Source organism: Ammospiza nelsoni, chromosome 1 (assembly GCF_027579445.1).
Source record: "Ammospiza nelsoni isolate bAmmNel1 chromosome 1, bAmmNel1.pri, whole genome shotgun sequence".
Taxonomy (NCBI): Eukaryota; Metazoa; Chordata; class Aves; order Passeriformes; family Passerellidae; genus Ammospiza; species Ammospiza nelsoni.
This window is the reverse complement of record NC_080633.1, coordinates 63,017,196-63,031,805: the sequence shown is the minus strand read 5'-3', so window position 1 is coordinate 63,031,805 and position 14,610 is coordinate 63,017,196. Positions and strand designations below refer to the sequence as shown.

General features: G+C 44.9%; 1 protein-coding gene across 2 annotated transcripts; it reads left to right on the top strand.

Moving 5' to 3' along the window:
• Nucleotides 1-9,731: 9,731 nt before the first annotated feature.
• ID4 (inhibitor of DNA binding 4) lies at nt 9,732-12,962 on the top strand. Of its 2 annotated transcripts, none has more exons than XM_059487785.1 (3): nt 9,732-10,379; nt 11,052-11,110; nt 11,520-12,962. In XM_059487785.1, exons 1-2 carry the CDS (start codon nt 9,981-9,983, stop codon nt 11,094-11,096), a joined length of 444 nt encoding a protein of 147 aa, XP_059343768.1. In that variant the 5' UTR covers nt 9,732-9,980; the 3' UTR covers nt 11,097-11,110; nt 11,520-12,962. The 2 variants fall into 2 exon arrangements, with proteins under 2 accessions (XP_059343768.1, XP_059343778.1); XM_059487795.1 differs by having other exon boundaries at nt 9,733-10,386.
• The last annotated feature ends 1,648 nt before the right edge of the window (nt 12,963-14,610 follow it).

Sequence of the window (14,610 nt, the reverse complement as noted above, 5' to 3'; positions counted from 1 at the left end):
CGCAGCAAAGGCTCAGCCACCTGAGGGAACAAGAGTGGCAGCAGGAAAGGGGACACTGGGAGCTGCAGAGTCTCCACAGGCCAGCAGGGAGGATGGGGAGGGGACCCGTGTGCCCCACCAGCAGCTCGGTCCTCACAGTGACAATGGATTTTTACACCGATTCAAGCAGCACATTCGGTCTGCAGGCGAGGTGAAAGCCGATGCCCTGCAAAAGTCAGCACGCAGAGGGACCTTGCAGTCAGTGCAGCATATCAGGACCAATGGCTTAATTCACGGGTGTGCAGCTGGGCATTGGGACAGGCAGGTACGAGGGACTCAGGTGCAAACACCAGTTTATCAGAGGTTATTCACTGCACACACGTTGCGGGGTCAAACACTCGTCTTTAGTTTGCTGAACACCTTGAAAATTGGAGGGTGGCAAGTAAGCTGAGTTTATGTAAATATGATTTTAGTGTGAGGCTCAAGTTAATTCTTTCTGATTTTAACTGCTTGATATGATGTTTAAATCTTAAATGACCAGTAACATTTAAAACCTTATTGGGATTTTAACACTGAAATGCTTTTGATGACTGCTTAAGGGAAATTAATCTGACAACAATCATTGACAGTCAGCCATCTCCATCAGGTAACTTTGCAGTAAAGGAAATAAATTCCAGCTGGTGGGGGAAGGGAGAGAGTGTCCTGAGAAACTCACTCCTGTGCTCCCATTGATCATCACCTGCACCGGACTTCATACAGCAGTTTAATCCTATTCTCTCCCTCAAAGGTTTCAAGCCTCTGCAAGATCCTGACTGCTAGGGAACAAAGACTGGTATGTGGTTCCCTCAGAGGTCAGTCATTAACCTGCCCCAACAACAGTTTTAGGAAGATCAAGGCAATGAAGAAAAAATAAGAAAAAGCACTTTCACTTTGGAATGAATTGTTCAAAATGCCCTTATGCATTCGGTTTTATTCCCTTTCAACTCCACAGTTTTTAGTTCCTGCACGTATTTATTTCTCATCAGGAATAATGGCAAGATTTGCTGTCCCAGAGATTTGACCTTAAGTTTATTTTAGCCCCAACACTATAGATCATTCTATCAATTATGAATGTACTCATGTGTACAGAGGAACTGGTAAGCCAGCTCAGTAATGCTACCTTGTTCTGAAGACTTACCTTATAAATTAATTAGGGACATATCTTTATGAAATACCAGAAAGAAATAGAAGATAAAGAAAAGAAAAAGAAAAAGAAAAGAAAAGAAAAGAAAAGAAAAGAAAAGAAAAGAAAAGAAAAGAAAAGAAAAGAAAAGAAAAGAAAAGAAGAGAAAAGGAGAAAAGACGGAAGAAAACCAAAATCTAAAAAGCCACATTTTTCTAAAGATAGGACAGAAGCTAATAAAAAATTGGTTTCTCTGTGATTTGTATTTTCTGTGCCTGCATGTCTGTATGTGAGACAATATACTGGACTTGCAGTAGCCAGACTCTCAGTGAGACATTTATTTCCATAAGTTATTGATGACCCTTTACCTCACAAGTGACAGGCCAAAGTAGAGCCACGAGCAACTTCTGAGAGGTCATCAATAACAACTGAAAATAAATGTTTTATCCAGTCTCAGCCCATTGTGTGTCCTCTTTATGCAATGCCAGTTAAGTTTCATCTGGCACAGTTTTCTGTGGGCTGTAACTACCTCAGCTCCTGTCTGAAGCAATGTGGAAGGAGGGACACACACACACACACACACACATCCCCATTTGGTTGCTCACACGCTTGGTGGAGTACCTTTTGTGAGATGCAGAGGTAAAAGCAAGCATCTCTCAGCACATGAGGATGAAACAGTACCCTAAAGAGTGAAAGGAGAGACTGCCACCCTACTAAAACATTAAACACCATAGAGAATCCTGATGCTGCAAGTGCAAGACAGTTCAGGAGAAAGAAGATACAGAGGGGACAAAAAAAAAGAAGCTGAGATGCAAGGTTGTAAATAAATCATACCTCATGCTAATATTACAAATAAAGAATATTCTATTAATGTATTTCTAATAATAATTCATACCATACTGCAAGAAAGACTGATGTATTGTGTGTGTTAAGTTGTCCCTGAGGGCAAAAGAAAACTCTTTTTGTCTATAAGGAATGTCTTACTCCCAGTGGAAAAAGACAGCAATGGACATGGGGTACAACACCATGGGGACATAAAATGTACTTTGAATAACCATCATCACTTGCCAAAATGTCTTTTAATTAAACATTTGTGCCTAACATTTCCATTTTTCTTACTCTTTTGCATATGCATTTTCACGTTTTACAAAATATCATTTTGAGAGCCAGTCCTCAGGCACTCAGTGTTCAGCAATTATTTCAAGAGGCTGGAGTAAGCTAATGACTTTGCATCCAGTTTTGAAACTTCTGCTCACTTGAGCAGTCCCTATATCCATATCCTAACTCAGGCAAATAAGCTCATTAACTTCAAGAAAAACTTTCTATATAAGCAAGGATTTGTGCTGCTTTTCAAGTCAATATCTCCATTGAGGTAAATTAAGAGATTTGCTTGAATAAAATTTTATCAGTTCTTTAAAGTGTTGAAAAAGCACGTTAGTGGAGCAAAAATTACCAAAATAAATGTCATTAACACTTCAAGATAAATATGTAGAAACATACTGGCATCGAGGACAACTTGAAATAGTTACTTAGCATAAGCTGTGTGATTACCCAAAATATTCTCATATATGCACATCATTTAGCTTAAAGAAAACAAAGTGAAACTATAAGAAATTTGCATGCTGAAGCATTTGAACAGCAATTTTGAATATGTCTTTAAAATAATTTTGCTTAGTTTGTCCCCTGTACAAGAAGCAAAACCATGAAGAATTACTATACAATTACTCCTAAATGGAAAATAGCATTCATTCCCATTTCTTTTAAGAGAAAATTAGTAAGTTATAGAATATATTTAACTGTGAAGAATTGCACTTCATGGATCACTGTCCAATATTCTCCCTACATCCATCTTTCTTTTTTGTGCATCTCCAACCATTTGCAGTTTGCAATGTATATCTTGATTTAAATTCACAGTGCTACACAGTGGTTTTCGTTTGACAATCCTGTAGCCCTAATAAATATATAAGGTCACTTTAGCATATACTATTGCTGAGATTAAACTCATGATGTGACCCTGTCTGCCTCTAAAGGAGACATTACCTGGCAATGGTTTTTTCATGCTCTCTAAACATGAAATCCTGCAAAGAGCAGTTTCTGTCAACAAAAGCTGAGGTCTCTTGTTTTCTTAAGTGATGACTTTCTCAGAAGCCAGGCAGGCTACAAAGAATGATCACAGGAAGCAACCTGCTACAAATTAATGCAAAACTCACCTTTTGAGCAGACTGCTTCTTTCAAACACACACAAGTGCATAAGAAAATTAAACTGGTGCTATCATCCTATAAGTAATTTCCTGCTATTCTAGCATTTCTTCTGCAAGATGAAATAAAAGAATGAGGAAAAGCTTTTGTTACTAAGGTCTTGGTAGAGCCTCACGTGTTATGGCAACAGGAACTCTATAGTGGGTAAATAAATAGATAATAAGATTACAAAGATTTCAGCAGGTATGGGAAGTACATGGTGTGGCTCATAAACAGCTGCAGTCAGGGGATTTAAAGATGCATTGAAAAGCTTTCCCTCCACAAACACAACCACCAGACTTGAATTTCTAGTCCTTTCTAACTTCTGTTCCCAGTGGTGGCCCTGATTTGACTTGAACCAAATCCAGCAAACACCATGTTCTATAGTGCCTACATATTTGTCAGGCTGTTAATAGCATGAAACAAAATGCAGAACTGGAAATGAGTATTTGGCAAGCAGGTTATGTCTGAAGGTGACACTGGCCCATAAAAGTACTTTGAGAACCAACTGACTACAGTCACACAACACATCAATGCATTCACATCAACACAGAGGAAGCAAAGGTCTCTCCATCTACCTTGGATGTCCTTGCATTCTGGGAAAGGTTGTCTTCACGGTCAGGGAAAAAGAGGTGATTTCTTCTTTTAATTTAAAACATTTTTTTAAAGATTAAAAAAAAAATAAACACTGGCAATTTTGAAGAATTCCTTAAAACACTCATGGAGAACAAATAATGAGCATGTAAGCATTAGCTTTCAAAATGTAAAATGTTGTATTAGTGCAAAATATTGGTGTTGAGGGTTTTCTTGTGGCATGAACTTAGACTGCTTTTGCTGATGAAGCTCTTCAGGTCCCCTAAAAATAAATACCACTATCATTGGTGTAATGATAACATATGCAGATGAGCATGTACACATCTAGATACTTATTTAATTTGGGTCGATTTGCCCATTGTCCCTGTAGGCTGCATTATTTGTGTGATTATAGACCTCTTAATGTAAACTCACAACAAACACAAAAATAGCATGATGTGGTATCATACCATTGGTTTTCAGGCAGATTGGCTGAGGATTTCTGTCTGCAAACAAAAGGTATGACATTGCACATAAATCTGATCTAAATAAAATAAAATTAAAGTTAAGACTCTAAATTCAATCTGTTAGTATATAACTCAGTTTAATGGAGTGCTCCTCAGGAAGCTGCTCCAAATACTCCTGAATTATTTTCCCCTTCCCCTGAATAAGCATCTTGATTGCTTATATTTGGACCACACTGCAGAAGGTTGTCAACATGAGTTATCTTTCTTGCCACAAGCCTGCTTTAGTCAATGCAGAAATCTGACATTATCCAACAAACCCAGTGTTTCTGGTCACCTGAACAAAGCAACCTTCTTAAATGACATTAGCCTTCAGCTGACATACAACCACCAGCAAATGCCAGAGCGCCTGTCAGTGACATACCAATGTTTGCTGCTGCTGCAGACTCTCAGAGGGACAAGGTGGCTTTGAACAAATTCCCACAACACAGCCATGCTGAAGACAGCACAGAGAAACTCTTGTAGACATGAAACTCATCACAGTATTTTTTTGGTTCTCTCCACTAACTGAGGTAAAATATTTCCTTTTGCATTTATTTCAACATTTGTGTAAAAAAGAGCATACTTGACCATCAAGCCATGGAGAAGGGCTTTTCAAATTCTGTTCCTCATCTCTCCGTAATGTCTGTTGTTATGTGACTTTCTTGTAGCATACAAACCCGAAGGGTAGAATAAAGTAGTGGGCAGGAGTATGCTCCAGTCATAAGAAGGGTGCTCTAATCTGGGGAACTACATGAACATGCAAGAAAAAGAAACCAATTCTCTTTTGTCTGTGAATAGCTATTGTGAGCAATCAACAATCATTTTTCTTTTTATTTTATATTAAACTTCATGCAAGGGAGGACTGAGAAATTAAAGGTCTTGAGAATCTTTTAGGTTTTCTTATTGAGAAGAAATTTCTGTAATGAACACAACCATAAAATAAGAAAAAAAAAAAAACAAACACATTTAGTAAAGTGTATGAGTTGTATTTAAAATCTGGGTTTGAGGAATATAAGGACAACAGTATTGAAGATGGCTGGTGTTATTTGGGGAAAAGGCTGTGTTAAGTGAAGTTCTGGTGATCAAGAGCTTTGGTGATGAATTGTTTCTGGTGAGGAGTGGTAGCAGAAGGCAGATGGATTTCAGTCCATTGGTACACTGCAGAGTGGGGTGACTTCTCTGTACTCCCTGAATGCCCAGTGGATCTTCCCTGACCCATTTGAAGGATCCATGGGGTGTCACTGCAAAGGAACCTGCAGTCTCACCTCCAATCTGTTGCCTAAAGGGACACACAGACATGTAGGAATAATAATCCAGTAAAAGATTTACACGGTCTTACCTCCATCTCACTCCCCCCGCCCAATTTTTCATTTCATATCACTATCCCCTGTTGCCAAGAGGAGTTTATCTATGGTGTTGGATAAGGGAGCACTAAACACATTATACTGCTATTTTAAATGACATCACAACTAACTAGATATTTTAATTGAAGGTAAATAACCAACATTATTGCCTTTTGAATGATAGCAATAGCTGAGAGTAATGGCACCACTGAGGAATCAATTGCTATTTCCCTCATAAACCATAAACCATTCAGAGATTTATAATGCTTTTTTAACGATCAGCCCTTCTAGGTGTTGAGCAGCTTCTCCAAGATCCTGAGTTTCTGGCTGCTTGCTGAAGTCACCAGGAATGGGGAGCAGGGGGTCTCAGTGTCATGTATCTCTATGCCCACCAGGATGGAACTTGTCACACCAGTTACCAGCCTCGAGCAAAGGAAAGCTTGGGGTTTTACTGCACTGCTCTGACACCGTGTGCCCCAAGCTCAAAAACGAGGAACACTTGACTGAACCACTGTTTCATAACCTGCTTAAGAATAAAAATGCATTCAGCATTTGTGTGCATTTCATGCCCTCTTAAGGTAGGTATAGCAAGTAACCTTGTGTAAGTAACCACACTGATTGCTTCCTTCCCTCTGCATACCTTAATGTGTTCCCTGCAAATTTTATCTGTCCAGAGACTATTTTAACTAATGTGCTGGTTCAATGGCATCATATCATGCACAAACATCTGTGGATCCAGAGTGCTGTCAGAGGAAATGCCACACATTCAGTGCTTGGATGGACTGTCCCCCTTCCCTGGTGCCATGACTCCAGAAACAGCATCAATGTCTCAGGTTTATTTTTTCACCTGGAGTCAATGGCATGTTCATATACTCAGACTTGTGCTGACAAATTCAGAATACATTATTCATTCTTGTTAAATTCAATGGGATTATCCTCATGACACAAGGGCATACAAGGCCAGTCATTACATTTTCAACTTGTTTTACTTTGGGTTTGAATCAAAAGTGAGTTTTCTAATCTTCAGAGAACACCTATGATGTGGTCTGAACTCATTGATTCTCTTTTAATAGACCAAACTGGTCCAATCAAGCATTATCAAGGATCTTGGGCTAATATTGCAAGAGTTTCTTACAATGGAATGAATCTTGACTCTGGGTGTGGGAAGAGATCACAGAAAAACCCAGCCAAGACAGATAAACCCCTTCGGCCAGCCAGAAAGGGACCAGATGTTTAAAGATGCACAGAATTTATTTAAAAATCCAAACTTAGTCTGGTGAAAAACGGAAGTGTTAATTCCTATATACTCACATCATGAAAAATATTGCTCTTAGTGGGACAAAGGCATGAACAATAGCCACTGTTCCTCCTTCTTGTGTACAAGCCTCTTTAGGGATGAAGAGTTTTACCATGCCCACCTAGATGGATAACATTCTGGGTTTTCCAATCTGTTTCTAAAGCAATTTACTCAGCACATCCACCCTAAATTTTGAAAAAAGCAGCCAAGCTGACCTGGTCCCACTTAAGTCAATGACAAAACCACCATTGACTTCAAGGAGAGCAAAAGCAGACCTGTTGTCGGCAGGGAATTGGTGCGTGTTGTTCAGCCGAGCATGTCGGACTAGCATGTATCAGCTTCATGAGTATCAAAGGGAGTTACTAGAGGAAAACCCTGAATATTTATAGGGTAGTTGAAGGGGAGGGCTGTTTTTGCCTCTCCCACAAATCTCTGCTGTGATACATTAGCTACATGAACGCAGGAAGTCCTCTCGCAACTTCAGCGCTTGCAGACCCTCAGATTTGCCTTTGTATCCTCTGTGCTGGAAGTAGCCTGATGGAAAAAGAGCTGGTGGGGCATTTCATGGTTCTTCATGAGTTTACAGAAATACTGAGTCATCTTCAAGAACCAGTGTGGTCTCAGTGGATTTGCTGCTCCAGGATGTGTGTTTTTGTGTGTTTGTGTGCGTGTACAGAAATAATCTGTCCAAATTAGCTTGGGAGGACTAGAGGGGAACCAGTTACATATTGGGGTTTCCCAGAGATTTCCAGTGAGATCAGAGAAGCTCCCAGAGGGGATTCAGTACAAACAGAACAGCCCAATATTACAGGGTATCTAGTTTCATGCAGATTTTAATTAACTGGCACCAGCAAGATTTGAGCCTGCATTTTCACCATAATTTACAATGTTGTTTTTTTTTTTTTTTTCTAAACAGCACATCAAATCTGTCCATATTGCCAGGACCCCAGAAACAGACAAAGTGACCATAATACACACTTTAAGGCCTGTGCCTGCAAGGAAACCCAAGAAGTTTCACTGAATAAAACCAATGACTACAACACAATAGGGATCATCCAGCCCATAGGTAATGGAAATACACCTTCCCATCACATCCTCCTGATGTAGCATACATCTAGACCGAGGTCTAGATTTACACCTCAAAGATTTACACTGCACACGTGGGTTTGAAGCTGAGAGCAGCCTAACTGCCGTGAATGGCAGTGGCAGTGTGGGACAAAATAAGGAAAACAAGAGTGTGATTATTTCTAAGCAGAGCCTCCAAACACGCGTCTTTAAGAGGTGAGAGAGAATGCAAGTGTGCTTCATTATACGCTTCAGATGATCCAGCCTCACCCCTCATTCAAGTTCTGGCTTTGACAGCTTCCCACTGTATCCTTTATATATCACCCGTTGTGACTAAGCTTGGAGGGGACATGTAATCATTAATCACCATTATGGATTCCTTCCCTTCTGGTGGGTTAGACGTACAAGCTTAGGGGCAGATCCTGCAGCCTTCACTCCTTCCTTCAGCCCTTTGCCCCAGCAATCAGCCCTGCTTTGCTCCCGGACAGCTTGCAGTGCTGTAGGATCGGGCGCCAAGTTTCTTACACCGGCGTCCCATTCAAATACGCAGCAGCTCTTAATCCTTAGCAGGAATTAACAGGAAGTTTCAACACTGCATTATTAAATTAAAAGGTTACAATATGCCACAAGATGACTTAAGCAGGACTCAGGAGTATATGTCTGTTAATTTTAATGCTCTGTCTCGAAGTACAGAACACTGGACATTTCCAGCATCATATTTAAAACATGGTACATCTACTAATACGTGATCTGGTGCATTAATGGACCAAATTAAGTTACAGGTATGAATTTTACATAAAACGGATTAATATTATATGTCATGGAGGAATTTTAAATACTCCATCTCCATGCATTTTTAATAGTTATGTGCTCTAATTTAATGTTCCCTGGCTTTGCTTTGCTTGAAGTCTCCAAACCCTCCTCCTTCCTTCTCCCCCACGCTCCTCAAGTTTTGCTTGGGATTTTCCCTGCTTGTAAACCAGCGTCCCCAAGTCCCTCAAAAAAACGTGTAAAGCTGGAATAAGTCTCCTACACCGAGAGGATAAAAATGCGATTCACCACCACCCGAGGAGATGCCAACCCTCCCGGGAAAGGGAACGGGGGAGGGATGGGAGGGCGCAGCCGCCTCGCTCCGGGTCGGGCGGCGGGGAGCGGCGCCGGTCGCGCGGGGCTGCTCTCGGGAGCGCGGGGCCGGCGCCGGGCTCCGCTGGGCGGCGGGTCCCGTCCGCATTCCCGCAGTCCTTCCTCCCCGGCACCGCCTCCTCCTCCTCCTCCTCCGCCCCCTCCTCCCGGGGGGGTCGGCGCGCGCCGCCCGCCCCCCCGCAGCGCCACCGCCCCCCTACCCCGCCGCCATTGGCCGCCGCCGCGCTCCGGTGGGGGCCGCCGCGCCCTGATTGGCTGCGCGCGGCCCCGCGGCGCCCCCCCGCTCCCGCGCCGCGCTCGCCGGGCCCCGCCGCGGAGCCGCCCGCCCCGCCCGCGCCCCGCGCTATATAGGGGGCGGCGCGGCCAGCGGCGGCAGCAGAGGTGGTTGTGTTCGCGGCCGAGCGGCTGTGGAGCACGGGCTCTTCATTTTAAGAAAAATAATTTTTTTTTTTTTTTTTTCCGGAGCGGGCGGGTTCGCGGTGCCGCTCTTGGCGCGGCTCTGCGAGCGCCTCTGGTTGCGTTCCCGGGGCGGCCGCTGTTAACGCCATCGAGGCGCTGCGGCCGCGCTCCGCTCCCGTTGCGGGCGGTGCGTGCGCGGCTTCCCGAGGTCGCAGCGGCGGCAGCAGCAGGCGGCGGCGGTGGAGAGGGAGGTTTCCCTCCCTCCTTGCGGCACCATGAAAGCCGTGAGCCCCGTCCGGCACCCCAGTCGCAAGGCACAGCCCGGCGTGGCGGGCGGCGGCGGGGGGCACCCGGCTCTGCGGTGCCTGGCCGAGCACAGCGGCTGCAAGGGGAGCCCGCCGTCGGGCGAGGAGCCGGCGGCGCTGTGCCTGCAGTGCGATATGAATGACTGTTACAGCCGGCTGAGGAAGCTGGTGCCCACCATCCCGCCCAACAAGAGGGTCAGCAAAGTGGAGATCCTACAGCACGTCATCGACTACATCCTCGACCTGCAGCTGGCTCTGGAGACGCACCCAGCGCTGCTCCGGCAGCAGCCGCCGCCTCCCGCTCTGCACCCAGGCACCTGTCCCGCGGGCACCCCCCGGACCCCGCTGACTGCCCTGAACACTGACCCGGTAAGAGGTGCGTGATGCCCGAGAGCGGGGAGCGCGGTGCGGAGCAGAGCGGCGTGGCGCGGTGGTCGGCGCCGGCCGCCGTGGGAGCGCCCCGGTGATGTGTCGCCATGTGCCGCCACTCTCGTACCCGTGGCTCTGCCGAGAGCCGTGGCTCCCGGAGGGGACGGGGCGGACGGGCGCAGGAACGCCCCGGCGGTGCGCGGTGGGTGCCCGCATCCCCTCGGTGCGGGCAGGCTGCCGCACGGTGTGTGCCGTGTAATTACGGCCTCTCGAGGGAGTACCTGTAGCCGGCGTGTTCGCACACTCGGGAACAGGCGCGCTGTTCCGCGCTTCCCAGTCTCCGCGCCGTGCAGCGAGCGTGAGGGGCTGTGGGGGCCGTGCACATGGAGCGCAGCGTGCTCTGGAGGGGCGGGAATCGGGGAGCGACTCCCCGGTACGGGACCCACGGTGGCAGCCCGGCGGCACGGGAAGCGGCGTGCCCCGGCACCCCGGGCTTGCCGCAGCGCTGCGGTGACCCCCTTGGCTCTGTATCCCCGGGGGCTTCCCTGAGCGCTCTTGACGGGGCTATGGCGGTGCCTGGGTGCGCGGAGGAGGAGGGGGTCTGGGCAGTGGGGGGTGTCTCCGTGTCGTTTCTCCCCAGTTATTAATTTGCCGTGTTTGGTTGCTGCGCAGGCAGGCTCTGTTAACAAGCCGGGAGACAGCATCCTCTGCCGCTGACCGCCGCTCCCCAGGTGAGTGCCGGGCGGGCGCGGGCCGCGGGCGGGGGGAGCGCGGCGCCCGGGCTCGGTGGGGCCGCTCCGCATCCTGCGGGAAGAGAGCCTGCCGAGGGGGCACCAGGGCCCGGCGGGAAATACTTACAGGCGGCTTTGGGGTTTTATATTTAATTACGGGGTGGTTATTTTATTTTCCCTAACTACCGGGTGGTTGGGGTTTCCCCCCTCCCCCCCGCGGAGCGCCTCTGGCTGCGGCGTGCAGCTGCGCATCCCTCCCTCCGCCTGGCCCAGCCTGGGAGCTGCGGTTGTTGTTTGACCTGGTTTGTTTTGGGTTGTTGATCAAGCATGTCTTGTGTTTTGTTGGTGGCGCCAGTCGGTCTGGAGCGGAGCGGTTCACACACCCCCTCTATTCATTCCTCTCCCACAGGTGTGCGGCGGCGCCGCGCAGAGGCAGCGCGGGGGGCGGGCGGCGGCGGGGGGGCCCGGCCCTGCCCCGCCGCTCCGGAGCAAGGAGCCATCCAACCCCCCGAGCAGTTCCCATGCTTCACCCCGGCAGAGCCAAGCCTGTTCACCATTTTGCACGTCCGTAGCGGTCCCCCCCCGTCCCCAGCTCCCCGTGTCCTTTTTCCCCCTTTCCCCCCGGTTCCGTCTCTTCTCGTCGTTCCCGGCCAGCTGTGAGCGGCGGCGTGTCCCACGGTGGCAGCGGGAAAAGTTGCGACTCTGCCCCGGGATAGAGGACCGAGCCTAAACCAGACTTTAGAAACCTTGTAACTCTTGAGGGACCGAGCAGCCGAATCTTGAAGCTTTACTAATCTCCCAGAGCATTTGTAGATATATTTGACATCTATTGTTTAAAATAGATGGATTTTATTGGGGCCCAGGGAAGTTTCTTATCCCTGCAGGAATGTTACATATTGTATAGACAAATGAGTGACATTTCATACTGTGTATATATAGAGATGTTCTATAAGTGTGAGAAAAGTATATGCTTTAATAGACTACTGTAATTATAAAATATTTTTAATTAAATATTTTTTGTAAATATTATAAAGGTGTGTATGTTTTTTTTAATCTGTGGGAGCTCAAGTACGGAGCTGCTAATATGGAAATATCTTAAATGTTTAGGACTTTTTTTGTCCCCAAATGTCCTTTAGACTCAAGAGTTGCAGCTTTAGCTAGGCGGTCCTGCATGATTGCATGAGGTGTCTAATTGCAAATAAACTTGTTTGGAGTCCATACAACGTGTTTTCCTCAATCTAGACTAAAAATGTTTGTAAGTGTATTATACATTTTGAGACTACACTTTTGTCATTTAGGCACAGGGATTTTTAGTGCATTCTATAATAGTAGCGGTACGATGTGTTTTTTACTGAGACAAGAAAAAATTCTATCTAGTTTTTTTGCATTCCGGGGGCAATGCTTTAGATCTCTAATCAGTTTGGTTTGTTTTTTTTAAATCTGGTCTCGAATTAGATCAAGAAATTTGTTCGGAAACTTTGTTTAGCACCAAAAGGTTTTATCGCAGATTTGTGTTCCTACAGCTTATTAATTGCTTAAAAACTGAAAACTGTTCTCTGCTTGCAGCCAAAGGGCAAACCATTAACAAAAACAGTTGCTGTTTCCTTCGTCCAAAGAGTATTAATAGTGAACTGCAGAAGGGCACATGGGCTAAGTCATTATGATCAGTGATGTAAATTCATCTTAAAATGAACTTAAGTAGACCAAAAATTGGATAACTGCGTCAAGATTATTTTTCTAGTACAAAATTACTTACATTTCACTGCAGCTATGTTACAGTTAAAATCCTGTTTAATCTCTGTGATGTGTAACTACTACATGTGAACATTAAACTAGATTTACCTGTCTTTAACTGTGATTCTTCAGCTTATTTCTTCAATCCTCTGAATTTGCACATTCTCCTCGCTATTTGTGTGTAGCATTTGACGCGTGAATTATTTTTACAGCAAGCTCTTGTACCATCAGGTCCTGCTGGCTGTAAACTTGTGTCCAGGCTCAGTGAAGGATCCTCATCTTGTGTGATCAGTAGCCTGCGCACTAGTGCAATGGGATAGTCGGAGTGGGAGAATTAAGTAGGATTTAATTGGGTGCTTTGTAAATAGCTAGCCAACTGTGTGTGTAACATGGTCTGTTTGACTGAAAAAAGAGGATTTGTTTCAGATTATACAAGTGTCAAAAGTACTGTAACCCAAGGGAGGACTTCTATTAAGTTAAATATTTATAAGGAAATTAACTATGGGGGCCATTAGGTATTGACTACAGGGATACTGTCAACAAGATGAACACTTTCTTCATCAAAATAATTGCGTAAAGATCAAATCAAAAAGTGGCTAACACATCTGCAAACACAAGGCCTCCTGTCACTGCAAGTGCTTTAAAGGCACAGGCATTTTACAGCCTGAGCTGGGGCTTAAGGGATAGGGAGTGGGTCCCTGCATTGCGTTTCCCCAGCTCTGCCGGTGAACTTTTAGTCAATTTAATGAGCAAAATACACGTTCTTGTAAAATTAAATCACAAACCTCTTATCCTGGATTCTCCCAGCTATTTTCATGACAGTAGCAATGCTATCAATAGGATTTTTGCTGCACTTTAGGATTTTTTCCGTTGTGTTAAAAAAGAGAGAATCAACGGTCTTTTTCCAAAGGATTGGTTTAAATTTACATTGATTTTCTTTGTTTATCCTATTAATATTTGTTGTTCTCTGCTTACTTCAGTTTGTACAGCTCAGATTATTTTGTGTACAATTTTTCGGTAACATTGCTTCTCAGTACACTCATTTGTTGCTATCCGCTGTTGCCAAATTATAGTATTCCATTACATAGGAGAGGAAGCAAGCAAGAGGTGCTGTCCTAAAACATAAAACTATCTTGTAGAGTTTCTAAATATCAAAGTTGACGTATCCTGGGAGAGCTGGTAAACGACTGAGCTGCTCTTCAAGGAAGAACGTACCAAAGCCCGGATTGTTTCGGGTCAGGGCAGTCTCCCGTTGAGTTTAGCAGCTTAAGGGTTTGGGTTTGCTTTTTGGAAAACTTGCGGTGCAACAAGTTAGGACCTTTAGAAAATGAAGTCTTAATAAAGAGATGTGAAAATGTTTCCTGTTAAATGTAGGACTCTTCAGAAATGTGAAATATAGCATATAGCACTCAGAGTAGATTACAATAGATGCTGGTCTTCACTTATTCCTTACGCTACATATAAAACTAAAGGAATATCTAATTGCTTGCTTCCTGATGCCTGGGATCAGTACAGTCCTAAGTGCAGCCATAATTATTTTCTGTTTTTCAAAGATTTTAGAGTCCTTCATCATGCAGTAATCCCGTATCTTGTTTAAATAATGTTTTCCATATAGCAAAAGGCATAAATGTTTGAACAAAGGCAAATTAAAAGGACTCTTTCTTCTAATGACTTGAATTTTCTCTTAGTCACAAAAGCATTCCTTAAAAGGAGCTTTTTGATTGCGTGATGAGAGTTGTGGTGAGGCTGCCAGATTAGGAATTAGG